Here is a 27,073-nt window from a genome sequence, read left to right as displayed (position 1 = left end):
TGACACTCCTCTACCCTAATCATTAATTGTTCTTACCTAACCACCACTTCAGATTATAAAAGAAATGGTGCAAATGCAGAAAGATATATTGATTGTTAGTTAACAATCTCTTCCTGCAATGTTGATCATTATTCACTTTTCTTGGGCAATGTAAGAAATGCCTAGTCATTGTATATAATAACAAAAGGAAATCAGGCAAAGAATAATAAACATCCCAGGGCCAAAGGCATTTAAAATAACAACCTTTACAACCAGTTGGTTTACCTGAGAAATTAGAAGGCAAAGTGAGACTCTGTCAACTAGTGGCATCAGCACATGGTGTGGTGTTGAAGTCTCAATTAGGAATTTTGTACAATGCCGAGGAACACTATACAATGCTGCATGTTGAATAAATTCTATTTTAATACTTGTCTTGACATTTTAGGCATTTTATATAATGCCTAAGCATTCTTATTCCATAGACCATAGTGTACCCAATTTTATACATTAGTTAATTATTTTAAAATGTATGGCAGACTTGACTTATATGGAAAAGAACCTTCTATGTATTAGGATGTCTAAGCTGGCCAACAAACACACTATATCAATTTGCTGCCTTTCAAGCTACAAAAACTATGTTCAGATTAGATCATTTAATGGACATAACTATGCTAAGTCTCATACACACCTCTAGTATGTCTAATGGTAACAATTTGTGGGAACTGTGTACATATATAATATGTTATTTGCCTCCAGTAGTGATATAAATAAATTATTAATGTAAATATGCTATTAAATATTGTACTATTTTTTTCTAATAATTTTGAATTCATTGATTTGTCCTTTTACTAATACAATAAAGTACTTATTACATGCGCTTTAAAACTGTGATATTAATAATGAAAGCTATACTGATACAAACTAAATAGATTCCAATAAGAAATAAAAACTTACAATAACAAAGCTATTAATAACAAAACAGATGTTGTTGTCAATAAAACTGAAGAATCAAGGTTGTTAATGACTTACCTCCGGTTTGTAATAATAGTCTTTTAAAGATATGGTTAGATAGTGTACTTACCTATCATAAAATGTTGAAGAGCGTTGCTATGTATATTATACCTGGCGCATTATGTAAGATTTCTTGTGAATTTCACTTTCAAGAACTTCTGAAGTCCAAATTGTATCCAGTCAGTTTAAATTAAAAGTTCTTATCTCAAAAAATCGACCCAGGTAAAACAGGAGAGAGGTAAGATCTAGGTTTCGGTAACACCCACGGTCGTAGCACAAGTTTTTTTCACCTCAAACTTGTTTGCTTTTCACCTTCACAAATCACGGTACCGTTTGAAAGATAATATGTATACGTTAGGTGTTTTTGTAATAGTTTCTATATATTAACACAAATAAAATACAAAGCCTCCGATCTAAAATTAATTTTCAATCTCGGTAGCAGGGACTGAAAGAATGAAATGAAAACGCCTTCGAAAGAGTGAGAGGAAAGAAGGAGATTGGTGATGTCAAAATTGTCAAAGCTGAAGCAAATGTCAAATTGACAGTGACAAGCTACAGGCTCAGTGTTGCTATATTATATGCAGAGGTGCATGCTAAGTGATTATTTGGCGATTTCTAGCACTAACAATCACGGAGTATAGTCTCGTACAGACAGACGTACAAACAAACGTACATGGCGAAACTTTACGGGTCCCCAAAAACCGATACTCTTTGGAAAATACTGAATCCCTAGTAAGTACTTAAGTAGGTAATGGCAATGTAGCCACGATGCGACAACAGCAGACAAAACCAACTGTCTGTGGCTTTCCATGACTAATGGGTCCTTATGCTACATGTGAATAAGGACCCTTTTTCAATGGAAAGCCACGTTGTGCCACTGTGACGTGCATACTCTTTCGCTCTCCCTTTATATAATATATATTTGGGTGAACGAGACGGTAATAGGTGAAATTCGATTTATTCTCGCGGTTCACATTAAAAGGTGGTTACAAGTTTTAAAGTAGGCAGAAATGTAAAGCTGCAACATGAACACACTGCATGTGTTTCGAAAAAGAAACGGTAAAATTAATTATTAAAAGTATTTTAGAAAAAAGTATTTACAAGATACTGAGATACGAATAGAAAGTATCTAAATCAAGGCCTGTCGACTTCCTTAGAAAGATATGACGCTTCATAATTGCGCATGTGTGGTCTGACGCTCTGGAAATAGATACCAGTTATTAATATAAAAATATTTTGCTACAGCAACATTGCTCCTATCTGACTTTGTCTATTCAACTTTGGGACAAATAAAATAATTTTTATCAAATATTTTGATTTATGTCACACTACCATATGTAAATTATTATTATTTTATATAAATTATTACCTATTTCAGTTTGTCTTAGTCTATGTTCATAAAATCTATGGAGGTCAGAGGCACATATACCCTCCATAAAGCCTTGCACTTGGGTCTGGCCGGTTAGAACATAGACAAAAGTCTGCAATGTCAATGCTGTCAAAGTCATTGACGCAAAACTATTTTCATTTTCAAAACTATCAGTTTTCATATAAAATGATTAAATAACGATTTATGTTGTTGAAATAGATTTATTGATTAATTTTTAAAATTAAAAATCCACCGCACAGTATCTCCGCTCAGACTCGGTTAAAGTTTAATCCATTGTACTAAACTAAGAAACAACAATTATTTCAAGGTAAGAAATATTTTAATCTATAAATAAAATAAGTGTACTATTGCCAAATTCAAATATATAAATTTAATCTTACCACCCTCTTAAGTCGCACGGCCGCCCTATCGCGTCCAAAATTACAATCTAAATTCATCATAGATGTAAATTCTAACATTGTTTTAGCTGGCAATTTAGAACTCTGGTAGCTATTAGCAAGGTTAGTAATTAGGGACATAGGTTATAGTATTGTTTAAAATGTGACTGTTTTGTTTTAGAGGGTGAACGTGAGCAAAAAATCCTTGGGCGTCATATCATTTCCTTGGAAAGGCTCAAAATCAAAAGGCACGGATCCGCCACATAATTGTGACTAGTTGTAGTTTCCCGGTGACCATCAACAAGACCGCTGCACTGAGCTGTGGAGCAGAAAGTGTCCGACAATCGGATAGATGTAATAACAACTTTGTCTGTCATATATTCATGTAATTTTTAGTTTTTTGGGCTGATATATGTGATATGATTACAAGTTACACTAATTGCAATTGTGGAGTAAAATCAGATGTGCCAAAGATCATGTTTTAGATATATAAAAATCTATATTAAATGCAATAAATAGTATATGTATATATATAAAATTGTTTTTATCATGAAAATTTTAATGACTTCTATTTATTGTTATGAAGGTGATCTGGGAATTAAAACATGCGCTAAAAATAGACAACCTAAACAAAAATAACTCCTTAAAAAAATCAAAAGATAATCACACGCACAGGATAGGTTAACTATTTGGTACCCACATCAATAATGAACCGAAATTACCGACCTGTGGTCTCATTGAATAAAATTCATATAGGTATGTAGATATTATATGGAAGTGTCACAGTTAGTTCAACAAGCCCCGTCCGATACATAAATTTGTATAAAAAATGACTTTTTTCCTGCCTATTGTATGTTTTTCGAACGAATTAAGCTCTTTTGATCCTAATATATAGGAATAAAAATATTTATAACTTGATAATAAACTGTATTGTTACCTTTTATATTGAATAAACTTTAAAATATAGATATCATTATCTCTTAGGACAAAAGATGCCTGTGATTTTGATTAATATGTAACATAATATTTTTTTATTTGATAAACACTAATTTAAAAACCTCACCCCAACAAAAACAAAAAATGAAAAAATACAAAAAGAAATTCCGTCGCCGGGATTCGAACCCAGAACCACTAGCTAGAACTGGATCACTACCTACCAAAACCCGCCAGGCTAAACCGGTTGTCAATTTTAGTACTGAGATACAAAGAGAGCGCCACTAGTATAAACGAACTTTTGAAGGGGGCATTTTTTTGTATGGAGTTAGCGTTCTTCTCCTAGTGAGTATTATATTCTTTGATCTAAATACAAGATACCAGACATTTTCAAAAAAAGTATTTCAAATACAAGATGAAAATATGTATTTTGTATCTTGTATCTGTATCTTAGATAAGTCACATCTCTGATAATAAACCATTAAATGAAATTCCATCTAATATTTTGCCAAACAATCGCAGACTCGTAACAGTCGTAACTAAATAACAAACAACGGTGTATTTTACTGCATATTTTTAGACACCATATTATTCTTAAGTGCCTTTTTAAAGTGACATTTAATTAAAGCATGGCATGTTTAAAAAAAAATAGCATATTTTTGGCATATTCTAGAGTTTCTAGACATTAGTCTAGCATTTTTTCAAAATCCGAGTTGGCAACACTAATTGGATATTTTTTGTGCACTTGTCAGTGTTGTCACATACAATTTTGCCGAAATGGTAGAACAGGGTGCAAAAATAGGTAGAAATGGGTGGAATTTAAAATGAAAAATAGGTAGATCTACCACTCAATAGAAGTACATTTTTATGATTAAAAATATTTTGAATTATTTATAAGTTTTTAATATTGTGACATTAGTACACATGTTCATTAAAGAAATTGAAACATAAGTTAGGATTTCCATTGTTTGTAGGTAATAAACCTGCTTGTATAATCTGTTTCTTTGGCAAGTTTTCATTAAATCGAATCTAAATTCGGTAGAAATTAGGTAATGTTCCGTCACATGTATTGAGAATTGCTTACAATTGTACCATTTTGAAATATTGAAGGAGGTAGATAGGTAGAATGCAGGTAAAATAGGTAGATCTACCAAAAAGTAGGTAGATGTTACAACACTGGCACTTGTCCTGTCCAGTCCAGGCAATAAAACAAAAAGAAGGGAGATTGTAGTTGTCAAAGAGCATATAGTTGTCGCATAACGCATTCATTACTCGACAATCGTCATATTTTGATAAAAGTGTTAGTATTTGTCCTTTGCTTACGTGTACACATTGCAAAAATAAAGAACTATAAGACCAAGGTATGTATTAACAGCTTAGGTTAAAACGCAGAAATGAAACAAAATTATTGCGTCAGTCTTTAACAGGTATCGGTCTGAGTAAAACTTTCCTTTGTTATATTTTGGAAAAGTTATGGCCTAATTATATTTGTTTTATTTGTAGGTACAGCTTTAATAATCCGTATTAAGTTAAGCTATATTAGCTCTTATCTCACTTTTTACATTAATTTCATGTGATTTCATCACATCAGTGTGTCAATTGAATTGTCAAGTTTTTTTTACAATTACAAATCAAAATGTACAGCGGATAAGAGGACATATCTATCCGCTGTGAGGCTGCCACTTCATCCAATAAATAAAAATAATCCGCTGCAAATTACAGTCCTGGTATTTTACTTTATCATGTCAACAATCCACACAATGGCTGGTCATCAAATATTTCTCATTGTTTGTAAACATCGCATTTTATTTCCAAAGCACTTAGCCGTAAGTTCAGGTTCTTTTCTCACTCTCACTGAGTTTAAACGTGAGCGAGATTTCTGTGCATCCCAGTGCGGATGTTTTTAAATTTAAATTTATTGTAAGTTTTAACAGGAAAAAAGTCATCAATGAGTTAGATCAAACATATTAAATAACATTGCTCATTTGTAGAAGCAATTGTCATATTTTTAGTTTTTGTGCAAAAAATGTTACAAATTTTTAAAGAGTGTGTGTTAGACCTATGTTCGTGATTTTTTTCTATCGAGTGAAAGTCAATAAATCAGGATTCAAATCAATGTAGTTACTAGAGAAAGGCCACAAAATTGTTACTTAAATTTATGGCAGTTCTATTGTGATCCAAAAAGGAGCTAGGATCTTTCAGAAACTCCTCTCTCTGATCCTGCAGTACCTTAAAGAGGGCCGACTTCTAATAAAAGCCTGAGCTTTCCATTTCACAAAATACTAACAATTCTTATCGTAAAAACAAAGTTTCTTTTGAATCGCTAAAAATATTCAATGTTACATTACATGTTGATTGTGGAAGTAGTTTTATTTTAAGTATACTGGCAATGGTATCATAATATTACTTGGAATGGGAAAATGCTGTTATGTCAGCATCCATTGCCCGACTTTCTTATAAAAAGTGTTTGGCTGCCATACAGATCTAATAAGCCATCAAGGACATGCAATTCTCGAAGCTATGCTATATGAAGCGGTGCTAGTTTGTGCCATACTTAGCCCATTTGAAAATATATAAGGCCAGGTTGTTGGAATAATTTTGGTGTATTGATTTCTCGCAAGTATGTTGTTCACCACAGTGATGTAGTCCTTCTATGTTTATAGAGTTGCCAGTTATGAGTTAGGAACATAAAAACATTTTATTGGAACCAAACCTGTTATCAATGTTGCAGTTCAATGAAAATAAGGGGCCAATTTATTTTTTCTTTTTAACTACTTTTATGCAGCTCTTTTTGTTGTGAATTCAATTAATCTCTTTGTCTTGGTAAAATTATTATTTAATATTTTACTTGGGCGAAGGTGAGCCCAAGTGGTGAAATTAGGGTTCCTTACAGTAGACTTTTTAGGGTTCCATACCAAAAAAGTACAAATGGAACCCTTATGGTGCCACTGTCTGTCCGTCCGTCTGTCTGTCACATGCCAATTATCTCGAGAACCACTTGAGCTATTGATTTTAAATAGTTATGAATAACACTAACCCATTTACAAAGTGTACTTATTTTTTTATGAAGGATAAAAAATCCCCAATATTTAGGGTGCAAAATTTCAGTCTAGGTACTAGGTCAAGTGGGATACCATTTGAAAGGACTCAAATTGAACAATTATTTTTCATACTACTTACTTACTCCGTTGGCTCAGCGACCCAAAATGAGACTTGGCCTCCGACACAAGACAGCGCCACTTTTCTCGGTCCTGTGCGACCTCTCGCCAATTGTCGACTCGAAGCTCGCGCAGATCCGCCTCCACCATGTCGCTCCAGCGATATCTAGGGCGTCCGATAGGACGTCCTCCAGCTAGGCGACCCAGGTACGCTCTTTTTACGTTCCGATCTTCGTCCATTCTCTCAAGGTGGCCTAACCAACGGAGTCTGTGGGCTTTACTTTCTCCCATGATGTTAGGTTCAGCCACTAGGTCTTCAATAAAAATGATAATAATAATAATAGTGGAATAAAAATGATTAGTGAAGGAAAATGTGAAAAATTACCATCCCCCTTACCAAACAAATTTTTAAATAACATTCACATTATCATGATCAAAAAACATTATTTGCATTTTTAACCTCCTTTGTGGTTGTTTATTATACTTGAAATTTCTATGAGATTACAGTAAAAATCGGTCCACATAATTAAAAAATATCCCAAAAAAATCCCAAATTAGTTAGCCAATTTACCGATAGATGGCTATGTTCACAATTATGCTTAGTATACTTATGGCCAAAAGACTTCTGTGTTTATTGTTAATATGGGATAATTGAAAGTTTGTACGGAACCTCGGTGCGCGAGTTCGGACTCGCACTTGGCCGGTTTTTGATATACTTTGACACCTACTTTTTTTGGAACCCTGATGTTCAATGATTTGCAACATTGATAACGGTGTTTGATTGGAACTCAATGTAATCCTTGAAATAGTTTTATGTAAGAATATAATCATACTATTACCTCTTGTCATTTTCAGAAATAAGGCCTAAACAATGGGTAAAGGTATGTAAAAACTATCTATTTGAGTTATTTCACCTTGTGCTTGTCACTCTTTGTGGTTATAATGGGGATTCCGGTTAAGTCATATAGCTTTATCTCAATTTACTGTTATTACTACATATTGTAAAATGTTAACTCAGTGGATCGGATCTAGGAATTTAATATAGGTATACAGAGAAATCAATAGATCACATTAATAATTAAAATAATAATTGGATTCTTCAAAAAATCGGTTTGTTATTCATAAAATGGACAGAACACAGTTTAGGAAAAAAATTACACTAATTATATGAAGTTTAGTATTTTAATAGTTTTAGTAAAAGAGTTTGTCATTGTTGCAATGAAAATGTATATGGATATTATATTTGAGCCTTTTTTCTTTCATTTTGTGAGGATTTTAATTTTTTTCATATTTGTAGGGAAAAAGAAAGGAGGCAAAGGGAAAGATGAAGAGCCAGAGGTCCCCTCTATTAGTTCCTTGTCTCTTAGTGATGTACCTTCTACATCACAATCTGGGGCTCAGGCAGAAGAGGAGGGTACTGGTTTGACGTCTGCTGCTGCTAAGAGAAAGGCAAAGAAGGCCGCTAAAGCAGCACCCCTGGAGGGGTCAAAACCTCGCTCTGCGCCTGTGATAGCCCCTGTATCAGAGCCAGAGTCCGAGACGCCTAAGCCAGCACCAGAACTGGTCAAACCAGTTGAGGAAAAGAAGGCGAAGAGTGAGGAGAAGGAAGAGGAAGGTGTAGGACTGGGATTAGGCATGGAAAGCAAGAGCAAGAAAAAACCTAGAAAGAAGAAGCCGTCATTAGCCTCACAGGAGGCAGCTGCACCAGCCGGAGAAGTTCCTGCTGGTACACCTGCGCCACCTGGGCATGGTGCTGCTGTAGCACCTGTATTGCCAAGTCAAGCTGCTGCATTTGGCCCTATACCAGTAGGGCAAGCTCCTGCGTCAGGAGCTGTACCACAAGGACAAACTGTCGCTTTTGCTGCTGCTGCACAGGCTCAAGCACCATGGGTTTCTGGGTGAGAATTTAATTTCATATATATGTACTTAGTTGCTTTCATGCACAAGTTCATGCTACATTATTGAACATAAGTTATTCATAAGTAGTACTTATAAATAACCAGACATCAAATTTTTGGGGGAAAATTTAATGTAAGGTAGGGAGTTCCTAAATCGACAAACTCAACTATCGATGATTTTTCCCAAATACTAGTGACCACCCTTTTTGTAAGTAATTGTTTGTAAGTGTATATTTTTTGGAAGTATTATTTTGGGGTTGATGTATAATAAAGTTTACACAAAGCATATTTTCAATGATTGCCACGCCAAATTAGAAACAAAAAAAATTGTTTTAGGTGAATTGAGTTATTGTATTGTTATACTTTCAATAAAAAATTTTTTTTTTAAACAAAATCTTGTGTGATGCATAATATCTAGTATCTGAGAGAAGCATAGATAATTCCATAGATAGCCCCAAAAATCTAATATCTTGTTCTAATGTAAAATCTAATTGAATATACTATTGTTCTGTTCTCTTATATTATTATTGAGCAGTTTTGCTTAGGTTGTTTAGAAGTTCCCATACCTTGTTGAAATTGATAGTACTTAATTATATGTATTCAGTATGTTTAATGTTTGTAGGCGCGGTATGGGCCGCGGGGTGCCGCCTGGTCCACCTGGAGGTTTACCACAAGCCGGACCGCCGGTCGGCTGGCCTGGCGCGCCGGGCGCCCCAACAGGCTATGCTCGCCAACCAGGGCCTCCAGGCCCTCCAGGGCAGGCGCAGCCTGGGCCACCGGGATATGTGCAACAACCAAGCCCCCCAGGATATGTGCCTCAACCAGGCCCACCAGGATATGTGCCACAACCAGGCCCACCAAGATATGTGCAACAACCAGGTGCACCAGGATATAATCAGCCTTCGCCATCAGGTTTTGGTCAGGCCAGAACGCCACCGCAGCAGCAGGTGCCGCCGCAGCAACCGCAGTCCGCGCGCCAAACCACGCCCCCTGCGGCGCCTGGCCCGCAAGGAGATAGGCCCGGCTCGGCCTCTAAAACCGTGTGCCGGTACAAAATACCTTTGAGGATCGAAGGAAACTCCGTTCCCTGTAGGCCTGTTAAGGTGTTGACTAATTACTTGGAAATGAAGATTTCGCCACTTAAAATAGTAAGTTTCGTAATAGTAACTTTAACTCATATGTTTTTATAAGCTCAGCCACAGCTATAAGCCAGCCAAGGCCACTTGAATTCAAGGATGGTGGAGGGTCGAGTGGCTAAGCGCGTCTTTTATTCCGAGTTGGAGCAAGATACTACTACAAGTAATATTGCATGAACGTGTACTTTCCTATTAGTTAAATCAATTTATTTTTTCGATTTGTCAACACGATTAACCAGTATGGAATTTATATGAAAACTGCACAAGTGACGTCACGGTCAAGTCACTTACTTTTTTTTAGTTCTAACTGATTTAATAATAATAAATATTGTGAAAAAAAATAACGTCTACATTTTTCTAATATTTATGGCTTTATTTTGGGCATGGTGGGTTCATGTATTTTTAACATCCCTATTGTTTTTGGTGACTTTTTATTCCATATTTTATTTTATTTTATATTTCAGTATCGCTACGACGTTACGTACAAGCCGGACAAGCCCAAGAAAATGATTTCTCCCGTATTTATAACGATAAGGAAAAAATATTTCCCTAAAGAACTAATTGCATTTGATCAGATGAAAAATTGCTACTGCCTAAAGCCCTTACCGAATGTATCCGACACAGACCGTTATGCTATAACGGTAAGTGAAACTAAACATTATGAGTTTTTTTAAACAAGTGCTTCATCGTTGACAACAACAGTTCCATTCAACAAAATAATATTATCATGTTCAAGTAAACATTCTCTAATTTAAAAATTATTTTCATTACCAAAATACAAAAAGTGTGTGTTTGAACTTGCTGGACATGGTGTATATTGAATATAATAAAACTCATATAATTTAAGCTTAGCTGGATCTAAGTTTAGTCAATGTAACATGACATAATTCTTTTAGGACGAATATATCGATGGAAATGGAAAGAAAATGCCTGTGGAAGTTTCTTTCAAATTTACTGGAATAGTGGATCTCGGTACTATACTCACGTAAGTCTTCGTCAAATAAGTATCCACTTCAGAAATGTTAATCAATTCACTGTTTTTTTTGCTTCCAATATATATCTAAATTTTATGTGTCCAGTTTTTTAAATACTTTTGACAGTCGACAAGCATTAAATTATAGGAACAGCTTGATTTAATTTTAAATAGGTGCGTCGAAAAATTGTCTTAATAATAAATATAAATAAATAATATATATAAATAAATATTATAGGACATTATTACACAAATTGACTAAGTCCCACAGTAAGCTCAATAAGGCTTGTGTTGTAGGTACCTAGACAACGATATATATAATATATAATTATAAATACTTAAATACATAGAAGTAGTTAGGGGAGGCCTTTGCCTACAAAAGGCATACAGATGGATATTAGATATATATATATATATATATATATATATATATATATATATATGTTAACAACAAAATGTACTTACAAAATACTTGTCTGAAATAAAGGCTATTTCATTCATTTCATTCATTCATTCACATAGAAAACAACCATGACTCAGAAACAAATATCCGTGTTCATCACACAAATATATGCTCTTACCAGGATTTGAACCCGGGACCATCAGCTTTATAGGCAGGGTCACTACCCACTAGGCCAGACCGGTCGTCAGTTAATAATCAGTTAATTACTAACACTTTGTTTAAAATGCGTTGTCAATATGTGAAAAACAGTCATATTTTTTCCATCAGGTACATGAAGACAGGAGCCAGCTCATTGAACCCGCCTACTGAAGCCATTCAGTGCATCGACGTAATCTTACGACAGGGCACATTGGAGTCTTACATAAAGGTAATTGTGACATTAATAGTAATTTCCATCAAGGCGGTAAGGTAGACTTCTTGCCCAAAATTGCCATTAGGCAATTCTATACCTACCTACCTACCTACCTACTAGGCAAGACTACCCTTTGTCGGTTTGTTCATTTGTTTTAGTTCATGTTTATATTATAAGATTTATTTAACTTTTTGTCTTTGTAAAATGAGGATTTTTAGTCACATTGCATTTTTTTTGAGAACGATTTATTTGCTCTACATATATGACGGACCGAGGCTTGGACCCACGATTTTATAAGTCCATGCATATACGAAAGGTTAAAATGAATGTATCCCCACATTTTGATAATATAGTGTTATGTTTAGGCGGGTCGGCAGTTCTTCAAGCGACCGTCGCGTCCGATCGACCTCGGGGATGGCCTGGAGATGTGGACGGGCATGTTCCAGTCTGCGATTTTCACCACGCGCCCCTTCATCAATGTCGATGGTTCGTTACAACCCAGTTCTTCTACCATTTGTTAAATTTCTGATTATACCAGTACATTTTAATTTTGGTAGGAACAATACAAATACAATCTAATAGAGAATATTAGTATTAGGTACCCTAAACTCTGTGTAGGGGGCGCCACTAGCACAAACAGTACACTAACCGCCTTGAAGCATTCAATGTCATTTTTATTTGTAACAAATAATCTGTGATAGAACTTTTTACGGCATAGTATGTATAGGTTACTCTATTGTTTACGATTTGTGCTAGTCCTGCACTCTGGCGGCAGAATATTGCAGTAATACTCCTTATTCGTAATAGCGACTTCTTATTATGGATTTAACTGTCTTGCTTCTGTTATGTATGGTAGATTTGTAGGTAGCTCGGAAAGCTACCAGTACCGACATATTCGCCTAATAAATGTAATGTCAGTCCAAATCGGTGTTTCATTGCTTAAACATAACACTGGCGACGGGATCGGTATTTTGGTGTTTAAAACCCATTTAGTAACGATTTTTAGTGTTTAATAGCTTGTGTACAATGCCTCTCGGAAGTGTGGAGTGTTTTCGTGTCGGGTCAGACTGGGATGCTTATGTGCGTCGGGTTAAGCAATTCATCACGTTAAACGCGATCGACGACAATTTACACGTGGCGTCACTAGTAACTTTAGTCGGTGCGGAGTGTTATGAGCTTATGTGTGATTTGTGTGCACCCTCTAAACCCGAGGACCAAACATTCGACGACTTAGTCAAGCTAGTAAGGGAGCATTTGGAACCCGAGAGATCGGAAATAGCGGAACGACACATCTTCCGTCAAAGAAAGCAGCTACTCGGTGAAAGTATACGCGAATACCTACAGAATTTAAAACATCTGGCCAAAACGTGTAACTTCGGGACGGGTCTCGAGGTCAACCTTCGCGATCAATTCGTGTCGGGGCTGCTGAGCGAAGAGATGAGGTCGAGGCTATTTGCCGTGCGGGCCATCGACTACAAGCGCGCCGTAGAGCTTGCCCTGGCTCTAGAGGCGGCAGAGAAGCACGCGGCGGTGGGCGCTCCGGCGGGCGCGTCAGCGTCGGCGTCGGCGTCGGCGCCGCCGGACGACGGTCTGCATCGCGTGGGAGCGGCGCGGCGGCGGGGCGCGGGCCCGGCGGCGGCGGCGACGGCCGCGCCGCGGGCGCCGTGTGCGCGCTGCGGCAAGACCGGTCACGCGGAGGGCAGATGTCGGTACAAACAATTTTCATGCGACGCGTGCGGTGAAAAAGGCCATTTGAAAGTGATGTGCAGAAAGGAGGTATCTAAAAAGTCAACAAAAGGTCAGTACTTTTTAAACGATTCTGATTCGGATGATAGTAATTGCCATTTTTATAAAATTGACAGTGATGAGGACATTGGGGACGGCCCCTTTTACGTTACGCTTACTGTGCAGAAAATACGGTGCAAATTTGAAGTCGACACGGGTAGCAGAATTTCGGCTATATCTAAAGACTATTATGATAGATGTTTTTCCCATTTGCCCTTACAAAATAGAATGTTACGTTTTAGGTCATACATCGGAGATCCTATTAAGACAGTAGGATATTTGGATGTTGAAGTAGGATACGGTAACAATGTGGATAGACTGAAGTTATATGTAATCGAAAACGGCGGTCCTCCTTTGATGGGCCGTACTTGGATTAGACGATTAAAGTTAAGGGTTACCGATTGTATCAATTTTCAAGGTGAGGACTCGATGGCAGAATCTCTTAAGCAAGAGTTTCCAGAAGTTTTCGCTGGGGGGTTAGGCACGTTCAAGTCGCGACTGCAGCTCCGTCTCAAGGACGACACGCCAGTTTTTGTTAAGGCGCGGGCGTTACCGTTGGCGCTTCGCGAGCGCGTGGAACGGGAGCTCGATCGCTTACAGCGGGAGGGGGTTATTTATAAAGTCGACAGATCAGAATATGGGACCCCTATAGTGCCTGTAGTAAAAGCAAATGGCACCATACGTATCTGTGGCGACTATAAAATAACAATAAATCCGCGGTTAAAAGATTTTCATTACCCGCTACCGCGGATCGAGGACCTGTTTGCTCTTTTGGGCGGAGGCGAACAGTATACCAAACTGGACCTGTCTAACGCCTTTCAGCAATGTGTTCTGGAGGAGGAGTCACAGCCGATGACGGCCATAACCACTCACGTCGGTACATTTGTATACAAACGCGTCCCGTTCGGAATAAAGTGTATTCCCGAAAACTTTCAAAAGATCATGGAGGAGACGTTGAGTGGTTTGCCGTCGACGGCCGTGTTCGCCGACGATATTTGTGTAACGGGGAAAGACAAGGCAACGCATATGTCTAACTTAAGAGCCGTTTTACAGAGATTAAAAGAGAACGGCTTACGAATTAATTTTGCTAAGTGTCAATTTTTTAAAGACAGTGTAAACTACCTGGGCTATAGAATTGATAAGTATGGTTTGCATACGGATGAACGAAAAATTGCTGCTATTGTTAATGCCCCGGCCCCCTCAAATGTAACACAACTTAAAAGTTTTATGGGGCTTGTTAATTTTTATGCAAAATTCTGTGCTAATATGAGCGATATTTTAAAACCAATGTACAGTCTTTTAAAGAAAAATGTAAAATGGAATTGGGACGAATCATGTGATGACGCCTTTAAAAAAATTAAAAAAGTGTTAAGCAGTGCTCCAGTGTTAGCACACTATAATCCATCACTGCCGCTAATTCTTTCGGTGGACAGCAGCCCTTACGGCCTAGGCGCGGCCTTGACTCAACGGGGCCCGGACGGCGTGGAGCGACCTCTGTGCTGCGCTTCGCGCACGCTGAACGCCGCCGAGTGCAACTACTCGCAAATCGACAAGGAGGCGCTGGCGATCGTGTTTGGTGTCACTAAACACCACCAGTATGTGTACGGGCGGAAATTCACGTTGCGGACGGACCACAGGGCACTCAGCTACATATTTGGTAAAAACAAAGGGCTACCGGTGACTGCGGCAAGCCGTTTGCAGCGTTACGCGGTAAAGTTAGCCGCGTATGATTTTAATATTGAATTTATCCGATCAGAGCGGAACTGTTATGCGGACGCTCTTTCTCGTCTTCCTTTAGTTAGTCAGAATAGGCCGAGTATAAAAGACGAGGGATGTAGCTATTTAAATTTCGTAGAAGGGGATTTTCCACTTAGTTTTAAGGAGGTTAAAAGTGAGTTGGCGAAAGACCCCGTTCTGAGCAAAATTTACGGGTACGTTATGTTCGGATGGCCAAATAATAGCAGTGAGTCAGAAAAGCCTTATTTTAATCGAAAAGAATCTCTTAATATAGACCAGGGTTGTTTAATATGGGGATATCGAGTGGTTATTCCAAAATCTTTACGAGTTGCGGTTTTGAACGAATTACACGGTGGCCACCCCGGTATTGTAAAGATGAAACAGATCGCGCGGAATTACGTTTGGTGGGACACACTGGACGCGGACATCGAGCGGGTGGCGGAGCAGTGCGCCGCGTGCCGCGCGCAGCGCCCTGCGCCGGCGCCCGTGCCGCTGCACTCGTGGCCGTGGCCAGAGGAACCCTGGGCGAGATTAAACTTAGATTTTCTAGGGCCTTTTAATAATGTTTATTATTTAGTTATAATCGACGCTCACTCTAAATGGATAGAGGTCGAAAAAATTAAAACGGGATCTGCTTCTATGGTAATTGATTGTTTACGAACACTATTTGCACGCTTTGGCCTGCCGAAACAATTAGTCACCGATAACGGGCCACCGTTTTCATCGGCCGAATTCGGCTCTTATCTTAGACGAAACGGAATTCGACACACCTTAGTAGCTCCTTATCATCCGGCCAGCAATGGCGCGGCCGAAAATGCGGTACGTACCATTAAGCGAGTGTTAAAAAAAGCTGTTATCGAGAACGAGAAGGATGTCGTGGCTCTCAGTAGGTTTCTGTTCATGTACAGAAATACGGAACACAGTACTACTAAGAAAGAACCGGCGGTGGCGCTTCTAGGGCGGCGGCTACGCGGTCGCCTCGACCTGCTGCGGCCCGACACTGCGGACGTGGTGCGCACCGCGCAGCGGGCCAGCGAGCGGCGCAGCAAGCGCCACGCGCCGCGCCAGGCAGAGCAGGGGACCGAGGTTCTGGTGCGAGACTACGCGCGCGGAGCGCACAAGTGGGCCGAGGGCCTGGTGCTCGCGCGAGAAGGACCCGTATCTTATGTAGTGCGAACGAGTGACGGCCGCACACATAAACGACACGTAGATCAACTACATTTCAGAAAGTCGAGATTTACGCTCAGTGACATTGACGCTAAAGCACCTAATATATCACCCGTCTCCGATCAGCCAGCGGACAAGGTCCAAGTAGACATTCCGGATGCCACGGGGTTGCCCGCTGACGATACGGATAAAAACGACGGGGAAGGCGGAGGCGAGGATGAGCATGGCACGCCCCCGGGGACTCCGACAAAACGTGACGAACGTTCGCGCCGGAAAGCTGCTGTCCGTTGTTTAGAAAGATTTAAACAAATGTAGGTTATTAGTCGAAATTATTCGTCCCTTTGCCATTACGCCTTATGTGTATACTAATAAAGACCATATTGTTTGTAGCTTTTAAAGTTAGTACATTTTTATATTTGTCTGATTTAATTGCTAATAGTTAGTCACAAACATGCATATTAGACCTGTGACGTAATAAATATGCCCTTTATTTCATAATGTAGACTATTTCCATAATGCTATAAATACTCGTGTGACACTTAACTAACAATTACAACAACAATAACAGCTATCTTATAAGTCATGTCTCATCTATGATGAACCATTATTGTTATATTTTAAGAAACGTTTTGGTTAATTTAGAGGAGGACAATGTTATGTATGGTAGATTTGTAGGTAGCTCGGAAAGCTACCAGTACCGACATATTCGCCTAATAAATGTAATGTCAGTCCAAATCGGTGTTTCATTGCTTAAACATAACAGCTTCCTTCGCCGGTTATTGACCGAAGCGTTAGCGAAGGTCTACGTTTTGACTCGGGCAATTTGCTTTCGTATGTCCGGATGTTCCCCTCTGCTGGTCGCAATTCTAAACTGAATCTCGTGACATTTTGTAAGCAGGTTCAGTGGCTACATAGAATTTTTCTGTCGTTTCGTTAGTGCCATTACGGTCTATGGCACTTAGGACCATTGTAAGTACGCTGTGAAAATGGCTCAACGAAGCAAGTATTTTATGTTTTTACATTTTCACCTCAGCAGCTCGAACAAGCCTAGGAGTGACGAAAGTGCGACTTTCCTCATTCCAGGGAGTGAGACAAGCTTTCGTCATAATGATGATGCTTTTCATTCATGAATGTAAATAAATGTGGTTAACTTTACTTGATGTTGTATTTTTTAACCTTTAATATGTTCTCACTACTGAGGTGAAAATTTGTATGTGTCACACGAGACCAAAATTATTTTACAACTCGTGTTTTTGAGTCCCTCGCTACGCTCAAGATTCTAACCTAGAATCACTCGCTTCGCTCGTGATTCAATATTATAATTTTTCGCTTACTCAGGACTAGAAATCAACACTCTCAAGAAAAACAAACTTTCCTCTCTTGTTCCACAAATAACTATTTTAAGCTTATCGATCTTATCGCGAGGTCTACAGCTCACGGAGCCACTAGTGTTACTTTCACCAGTGACTAGTTAATATTGACGACGTAAATGACAATTTCAATGCACTTCATGATATACTAAAACACTTATTAAACAAAAACATTCCTATAAAACGGATCATAGTTAAAAATAAACCGAAAAATTTGTGGCTCACAAAAGGTTTAAAAATATCGTGCTTACACAAAATACTATTAAGGATTCATGCTAGTCAATCAAATTTAAAGCCCTTAAAACACACTATAAAACATACGCAAACGTATTAAATACATAGAATGTCTGTCTGTCTGTCTGTCTGTCTGTCTGTCTGTCTGTCTGTCTGTCTGTCTGTCTGTCTGTCTGTCTGTCTGTCTGTCTGTCTGTCTGTCTGTCTGTCTGTCTGTCTGTCTGTCTGTCTGTCTGTCTGTCTGTCTGTCTGTCTGTCTGTCTGTCTGTCTGTCTGTCTGTCTGTCTGTCTGTCTGTCTGTCTGTCTGTCCGTCCGTCCGTCCGTCCGTCCGTCCGTCCGTCCGTCCGTCCGTCCGTCCGTCCGTCCGTCCGTCCGTCCGTCCGTCCGTCCGTCCGTCTGTCTGTCTGTCTTTCCGAGGCTTTGCTTCGTGGTCGTTAGTGCTGGAAAGCTGAAATTCGGCATGGATATATAAATCAATAAAACCGACAAAGTCGTACAATAAAATCTGAAAATTTAATTTTTTTTTGAGGGTACCTCCCCTACACGTAAAGTGGGGGTGATTTTTTTTTTTCTTCAACCCTACAGTGTGGGGTATCGTTGGAAAGGTCTTTCAAAACTGATAGGGGTCTTTAACAAACATTTTTTGATAAAGTGAATATATTCGGAGATAATCGCTCCGAAAGAAAATAAAAATGTGCCCCCCCCCCCCTCTAACTTTTGAACCATAGGTCCAAAAAATATGAAAAAAATCGTGGAAGTAGAGCTTAAGAAAGACATTAAATGAAAACTATAGCGGACATGATCAGTTTAGCTGTTTTTGAGTTATCGCAAAAAGTTTCCCCTTCATAGTAAAAAGGTTTACTTTAATTAGGTACTGATTATGCAAATTTGCCTATTTGTTTAACTCGCGTGAAAGGTACCGTTTCATCCCTTGGTTAACAATTTACTATACTTTAAGCTCCAGTTTAGCTTATTGTGACGGAAGAGTAACTACGGAACCCTACACTGAGCGTGGCCCGACATGCTCTTGGCCGGTTTATTTACCTCTATCTTTAATGAAACTCAGGACGGTAACTCTACAAACACTCGGGGCCGCCCCGTAAAATACCCACTAAGTAAGTCTTTGTACTTGTCTCCGGTAACGGAGAACGAGGTATTTAAAATTATACGTGAACTTAAGAAAACACATAGGCTGGGGTAGATGAAATTCCGTCAACTTTACTAAGATTTTGTGCCATCAGTGGCAGTTAGCATTTCCGCTGTGTATGTTAATTAATAAATCATTTAATGAAGGGTGCTTTCCACAGCAGCTAAAGCTATCAGTAATTAATAAATTAAATGTTGGACCCTAGCAGTGGACCAACTTCTTGCAATTATGTCAGGCCAAGACACACAAGGATATGTAGATGACCATGTAGTCATTATCAATGGCCCTTGCCTCCACACGATATCCAACCTAATGCTAGGAGCTCTCAACACAATATTCAAATGGTGTAGAGAAAATGACTTGTCCATTCATCCGAACAAGACTGTAATAGTACCGTTCACAAGGAAACGAAAGCTCGAAAAACTCACAGAACCAAGACTTAATGGACAAACAATACCATTCTCAGACGAGGTCAAGTACTTTCACCAAAAGTCACTTTCGACCAAAAGTTAACTTGGAACCCTCACCTGAGAAATATTATACAAAAGCGAAAATGGCCATGTGGTCATGCTGTCGAATGGCAGGAGCAAGATGGGGCATGAGGCCCAAAATTGCTATGGCCTCCGCAGTCTGGTGTAACAAAACCAACCAAAAGACGGCAATAGAAACTCTAAACAGCCTGCAACGCACGGCTTGTTTAACAGCAACAGGCGCCTTCTCCTCGACACCGGGGGCGGCCCTAAACGCACTGTTGGACATTATACCACTCCACTTGCAGGTGCAAAAAGAGGCTAAGCAGTGCGTCTACAGAATATGCACGCTAAACAGGCCAAAATGGCGCTCTCAAGCATTAACCAAACTAAAGGCCTGGGTTTTTGCAAAGAGAACCCTTAGCATGCCCACTGATTACACGCACACTTAATTGTCATTTTACTAAACTGTACACAATAGAAATACCTCCTAGAGACAAATGGACTAACGACCAAATGTACGTCGAAGAGGGAGGCCATATTTGGTACACTAATGGTTCCAAGAAAGGCATTGATATAGGATGTGGGATCTATGGTGAGAGACCTAAGCTCAGAGCCAGCGTCAGCATGGGCACACAGGCCTCAATCTTCCAGGCAGAAGTCTACGCCATCAACAAATATGTGCGGAGATTAACCTGGATAAAAACCTAAGACACCAACATATCTACATCAACTCAGACAGCCAGGCTGCTCTGCTGGCACTAGAATCCCTCGAGTCAAACTCAAAATTAGTCCAGAACTGTAAAACAAACCTAAATGCACTGGCTAACTCCAACAAAGTCATACTTAGATGGGTACCAGGGCACTCCGACATTAAAGGAAACGAAGAAGCGGACGAACTTGCTAGAAAGGGCGCAGACACACCCGTGGTCGGCCCAGAACCGTTCTGTGGAATCACAAAACGGGATGCATATTCTCTGCTCAGCAAATTAGAAAAAATAAGGGCAAACGATTGGTGGAAGTTCGTAAAAGGACAAGAACACTCGAAAGCTCTAATCAAAGGGTTCAACAGCAAAACTGCTAGGGAGCTTCTAGGGCTCAAAAGACACAAAGCCTGCGCGGTGACCAGAATATTGACTGGACACTGTAAGTTGAACAAACACATGTTTCAAATTGGAAAGAATCAAGATGCGACATGCAGGTTCTGCCATGAGTCCTAGGAGACTGCAATGCACATTCTCTGTTCCTGTGGACCACTAATGCCAAAAAGAAGTACCCACTTAGGAGGGCACGTATTGCAACCCTATGAGGTACAGAACATTACGGCCCAAAGAATCTCGAATTTCCTGGATTCAACGGGCATCAGTAATGAACTTTAAAGGGCTGTCACAATAGATCAATGCCTGGTTGACGTGGCACTCAAAGGCCCACAAACTCCAATAATAATAATAATAAAACCGCAGGGCAGCTTGTGGCGAGCTGTTGGGGAGTAACGACCCCACGGACCCGAGTACTCCCGAGAGTCGGTCAGGGTCTCCGTCTCCGGCGTGTCTTCGTCGGTCGGAGTGGACCCCAAGGGGACGCACGACTCTCAGCTCTGGCTTGCCTTCATTGGCCGTCCAGAGAGGAGTCGTTAGAGCTAAATGCTCCAGGGGTGGAAGTGAAAACTTGCATAAGACGCGAGTTGGCACAGTGGCTGTTATCAGCCACTGGGTAGAAAGCGGCGTACACCTCTCGACACCCCTGAGCCGCTCACACCGGTGTTGCTCCTGGTCGTCTTCAGGACGGCATTTTCAGGGGCCCATCTAGTGGGCGGCGAGTCACCGCCTGCCTCGATAACTAGTGAAAACATTGTTATGGCAGGTGTCCGGACGTCTTTGCAATAACCCAGTCTCATTGTCCTCCCAAACTTCAATCCATAGACCGTTATACTGTTCACTTTACTACAATAGTCCCAATGCCTGTTGCGACCGGTTCATTGGTGTCTATTGTTGCGCCCGTGAACGGGTTCCAGCAGGCGTTCTACATGACATTAAAGCTCTCCAAGAGGCCTCTACGTGTTGGATCTATATCCCCATGCAAGCCTATCAAAAGACCGGGATTTATAGGCCCGTGAAATCCAAGGAGATATAATAATAATAATCAGTAATTAAACCGGTACACAAAAAAGGTAATGCTCTCGACGTTAACAACTATAGGCTAACAACACTACTGCCACTCTATCAAAGATTTTTGAGAAATTGATGTTTTTCTTAGAAAAAAATGTTGTACTACATAACGATCAATATGGATTTAGGAAAAATCGATCTACCGCCCATGCAGTAAGCAAGTACACGCAAGAAATCATGGACGCTATCAATAAAAAACGCATTGCAGTAGGGCTCCTACTAGACCTACTATCTAGTAGGTTACCAAGGCATATGATAAAGTTTCTCACAAAGTTTTACTACAAAAACTATACGGATCAGGTATTAGGGTCATCGTTTTCGACTGGTTTAAGTCATAGCTCGATAACCGCGCGCAGCTTGTGCAGATCGAGTATCTCAACTCCTTCTCTGCTTGTCTGCAATCTGTCCGCTCTGATATCAAGGAAGTAAGCGGATCTATCCCTCAGGGAAGCGTACTGGGCTGCCTGCTTTTCTTACTATACGAGGGTTGCTACTTATATATCCGGAATCAAAAAAAACAAACAAACGTACACGGCTGAAAATGGTTTTATTGTTTTTCAAAGTATTCCCCTTGATGATCTATGCACTTTTGCATTCGTGTTAACCAATTTTTGAAGCACTTCTGCCACTCCGCCTGAGGTACCTCCATAACGTGTTGTTTGAATGCGTCGACAGCATCTTCAGCGGTCGAAAATCGTTGACCGCGTAATTTATTTTTTATATTGGAAAATAAATAAAAATCATTGGGTGCCAAGTCAGGGCTGTACGGCGGATGACCCGTTAATTCCACATTTTGACCTTCCAAAAATAGAGTTGTTTCGCGTGACGAATGACAGCTGGCATTGTCATGATGAAGAATGATTCTTCGTCGCTGGTTAGTTTTACGAATTTGTTCAAATACTTCCGGTAAGCAAATGGTCGTGTACCAATCTGAATTAACCGTTTTACGGTTTTCTAGTGGCACTGTAGCAACATGGCCATTAATACCGAAGAAGCAGGCCACCATTTGTTTCAATGTACTTTTTGCACGAGTAACTTTCGTAGGGTTCGGCTCATTTTGAAACACCCATACCGTTGATTGTTGCTTCGTTTTGGGATCGTATGCATAGATCCAGGATTCGTCACCTGTATAGATGTTATAAACGGCCTTTGAGTCGCCACGGTTATATTTTTACAGTACATATGGGGCTACTTTATAGCACTAGTGCGATAAGTAGCATATTATGTTACTGTGTCGAACATTTAAAGGGCCATATGTACTGTAAAACGTTGTACGATACATGTGCGAATAGGTAATTCGCAACTCGTGTCGATTTAAAACACTCCCTTCGGTCGTGTTTTAATTTATCGCCACTCGTTTCGAATTTCCTATTTTTCGCACTTGTATCGTAATGTACTATTTTAACATTTTATTGCACCATTCGACGCGAGCATCTTTTTGCTCCTTAGTTAAGTTGTGCGGTATCCAACGCGAACATTTTTTTTTACAGCTAAATGATCATGTAATATGCTATTAAGAGGCTGTCAATACCTAAAGCGCGCGCGCTGTCTATTTGTATCGGAGTAAATGAGATTTTTTTACAACTAAATTGATCATGTAATATGATATTAATGCTAGTCATAGAAATACCCAGAGTCGCCTCTATCTAGCGGTCGGTCTAACATGTCGGTCGTCCATTATAAGTTTTCGCACAGCCTCAATATTTTGTGGTACAACGACCGATTTCGGGCGACCTGCCTTAACTTCGTCCGTAAGCATACTACGTCCACGATTGAACTCACTAAACCAGTGATACACAGTAGTTTTAGATGGAGCTTCATCACCAAAAGTAGAAGTTAGTTGATCTATGCACTTTTGTTGCGTTAAACCACGCCGAAAATCATAATAAATCATAGCACGAATATTTTCACGTGCGAGTTCCATTCTTGCAGCGAGATGACATTTTAAACCCGTTAAAAACAAAACACTAGCGTTAATAAGAAAGAAAAAATATACCGGCCAGTACTTAAAAAAGTTCAAATTTTACCATGGAGGTCAAATATACTATTTAAGAAGATTGTAATCCCAGTTTCCGGATATATAAATAGCAGCCCTCGTATATAAACGACCTTCCGAAAGAGATTGACGTTAAATGTACCCTATTAGCAGACGATGTATCCCTCCTCTTTGAATCCAATAGCAATGACGATTTTAACGCAACATTAGCCCAAACCTTCAATAAAATAAACCTTTGGATGAATGACCATAATCTTAGCATAAATCCTGTTAAAACAAAATTAATCTAATTTTATCGTTACCAAAGAACGCCTTTACAACTAAAACTAATGCTAAACAACAAACAAATAGAAGAAGTAAACAATTTTAAACTCTTAGGTGTTACTATCGATAGCAATTTGAATTGGAAAGAACATATTTTAGATATTAAAACAAAATTATCCCGATTCCAGTTTGCATTATTCACACTTCGTAAAAATTCGAACTTTGCTGCAGCACTTTATGCGTACTATGCTTATGCACATTCTTGGCTGCGATATGGTGTGTGGGGTAATAGTACCGATGCACACGACTTGTTTGAAATGCAGGAAAGGTGTATACGCATATTACTGAATAAACATAACAGACAAGCTGCGAGCCTTGATTATAAAATTCTCGAGCGATTATAAAATTGCCATACCCATTCTGGGTCCATGAGATACTTACTCTTTCGCATGTAAAATTGTAAATACCATCTTGTAATTATCATGGTGCAATAAAGGAAGAATAAAGAAAGACGGAAAACCTCCATGCAATACCGCCTTCCTCTCGCGCCTCTTTACTATTTTTTTCATTTTACACATACAATCACCTACTGCTATTTATAACATGTAAACGTAGACTTTCCTGGCCGCAAAAGTACATTTAAATCAGAATGAAATCATATTAGGCATATCTTATACCTTTAAACGAGCAATTCTTGTATATATATATATTTATTTCAGGGATCTCGGAAACGGCTCTAACGATTTCGCTGAAATTTGGTATATGGGGGTTTTTGGGGGTAAACAATCGATCTAGATTAGTCTTATGTTTGGGAAAACGCGTGTTTTCGAGTTTTCATGCGTTTTTCTTTCGAGGCCGAATATGGTCGCTAATTTCGTGTTGCAGGCCACTGTCCGTCTGGTCCAGCGGGTTAAGACGCGGGCGGCAAGAAACAATCAGTGTTACGGGTTCGAATCCCGTCCGGGGTCTTACTTTTTTTTTTATATGTTCAAGCTTATATATAATTTTTTAATTTTTATTGTTTTAGACAAGTTTAATTTAGTAAAAAAATGTAGTTAAGATTGTCACCTATACACCACCATATTACAATAAATAGTTATAACCGAGCAAAGCTCGGTCGCCCAGGTACTTCTTAGTTAATGGCGCCATTTAATCTTTTCCCAAGGACTCAAAATGCTTTATTTATGCTTTAAATTTACGTTTGAGACCATAAATAGCAGCAGGGTTGCAGTTTGCAGTGTTCATACGCAAATAATTAAAATAGAATAGTACATTACGATACAAGTGCGAAAAATAGGAAATTCGAAACGAGTGGCGATAAATTAAAACACGACCGAAGGGAGTGTTTTAAATCGACACGAGTTGCGAATTACCTATTCGCACATGTATCGTACAACGTTTTACAGTACATATGGCCCTTTAAATGTTCGACACAGTAACGTAATATGCTACTTCTCGCACTAGTGCTATAAAGTAGCCCCATATGTACTGTATAAATAATATTTAATGTCATCTACAATATTGACGATTCTTGTGACATAATTAATAGAATCAGGCGTTACTTTGCGGAAGTCCATGCTAATTAAAGCAAGAAATATTACTTTGCTAATCCGCGAGAAAATAACGTGCTAGTCAAACAGTGCTAACCTTAAAAAAAAAATACTCAAGTAAGTATAACGGGTTAGCACTGATTGACTAACACGTTATTTTCTCGCGGATTAGAAAAGTAATATTTCTTGCTTTAATTCTTGTGACGGTGAATGGGGGTTGTCAAATCATTTTAGGGTTCCGAAGTCAACAAGGAACCCTCATGGTTTCGCCATGTCCGTCTGTTGGTCAGCGGCTTTGTGCTCCGTGATCGTTAGTGCTAGAAAGGTGCAATTTGGCATGTATATATAAATAAACCATGCCAACAAAGTGTAAAAATAAAAACCGGCCAAGAGCATGTCGGGCCATGCTCAGTGTAGGGTTCCGTAGTCCGTAGTTACCCGTACAAATTGCCTAAAGCATTATTTTGTATTGCTGTTTACAGTCGCTCACAAAGGATTCCCTCGAGCGCAGCCCCTCGTGCAGGCTCTGATCAACGACTTCAGGCTTAACACCAACGATAAAGTGGAAAACCAGCGAAGCAGAGCCGTGGCTTCCTTCCAGGCCTTTGTCAAAGGACTCAAGGTTATTAAAACTCAAGGATTTTAAAGTTACTCCATCGTGTATATGCATACAGTAATATGTATTAGTTGTGCGGTTCTCAAACTTTTTTGGTGCTGGGACCCTTTTGGAAAACGAAATATTTGACGGAGCCTTAGTTAACAATTTTCATTCGTCACTCGACCAGACGTACTATAGATGTACTGTTTTTTTCTTGTTATTACAAGTATTCTAGCGGAGCCCCCACAGAGGCTTTTAGCCTCCGCGGAGCACACTTTGAGAATGTCTGTATTAGTTTATCTTTTGTATATTATATAAGTAGTAAGTTATGTTTAACAATGTTTTTGTAGGTCACGATTAAATTTGTTCTTGTAAGTTATAAATGTTTAGCCTATTGGTTGACTGCTATAGAATGCTTTTTGGCATTAAGTACGCCATTTGTACGCTAAGTAATTGTTTGTGCAATAAAGGTTAAACAAATAAATAAATAAATAAATACTCATAATGAAATGTTTGGGAAAATTAAGCAGCAAAGATTCATTTATATCAAAGATGTATAATTTCTGGAGACAAATCCGTGATTTGAATTTTATAGCTAATATATAATGGCGCTGTATGGCTCGTTACATTATGCGGTAACACCTCGTCAAAAGTTGATGTTTGACAATTAAGTTACCACAAAGTTATACAGCGATTACACGTTTTATAGACTTAATTTTTCTTTCTCTACTTAAATAAATACTGTTTGCAGCAATGAGCAAACATGACAAAAAACGGTCAGCAAGCGTAATGGGGAATGGGGGTCGAATTATATTTCTATAATATAAACGTTTTGTAGACTTTATTTTTCTTTCTCTACTTAAATAAAAACTGTTTGCAGCAATGAGCAATCATGACAAAAAACGGTCAGCAAAGC

At 39.2% G+C, this 27,073-nt stretch overlaps 2 protein-coding genes and 1 long non-coding RNA gene across 3 annotated transcripts in view; 2 read left to right on the top strand and 1 right to left on the bottom strand.

Annotated features, from left to right (window-relative positions):
- Positions 1-1,712, bottom strand: part of LOC133534661 (protein numb) — a 50,191-nt gene extending 48,479 nt beyond the window's left edge. The window contains exon 1 of the mRNA XM_061873871.1: positions 1,061-1,712. The gene's annotated coding sequence lies outside the window, so the exon portion shown is untranslated. The remainder of the gene's footprint in view (positions 1-1,060) is intronic.
- Positions 1,713-2,118: 406 nt separating this feature from the next.
- On the top strand, positions 2,119-3,295 carry LOC133534663 (uncharacterized). Its single transcript, XR_009802072.1, has 2 exons — positions 2,119-2,687; positions 2,939-3,295. It is a non-coding gene; the product is annotated as an uncharacterized LOC133534663 (long non-coding RNA).
- Positions 3,296-4,758: 1,463 nt separating this feature from the next.
- The window catches only part of LOC133534660 (protein argonaute-2-like), a 39,456-nt gene continuing 17,141 nt past the window's right edge, over positions 4,759-27,073 (top strand). Inside the window, exons 1-9 of the mRNA XM_061873867.1 lie at positions 4,759-5,051; positions 7,704-7,729; positions 8,146-8,746; positions 9,369-9,894; positions 10,347-10,523; positions 10,779-10,867; positions 11,586-11,685; positions 12,036-12,156; positions 26,042-26,181. Of these exons, the coding sequence (XP_061729851.1) occupies positions 7,720-7,729; positions 8,146-8,746; positions 9,369-9,894; positions 10,347-10,523; positions 10,779-10,867; positions 11,586-11,685; positions 12,036-12,156; positions 26,042-26,181 (1,764 nt within the window). The 5' untranslated portion in view covers positions 4,759-5,051; positions 7,704-7,719. The remainder of the gene's footprint in view (positions 5,052-7,703; positions 7,730-8,145; positions 8,747-9,368; positions 9,895-10,346; positions 10,524-10,778; positions 10,868-11,585; positions 11,686-12,035; positions 12,157-26,041; positions 26,182-27,073) is intronic.

Source organism: Cydia pomonella, chromosome 2 (assembly GCF_033807575.1).
Source record: "Cydia pomonella isolate Wapato2018A chromosome 2, ilCydPomo1, whole genome shotgun sequence".
NCBI classification, from domain to species: Eukaryota; Metazoa; Arthropoda; class Insecta; order Lepidoptera; family Tortricidae; genus Cydia; species Cydia pomonella.
This window is presented reverse-complemented; position numbering and strand designations above follow the sequence as displayed.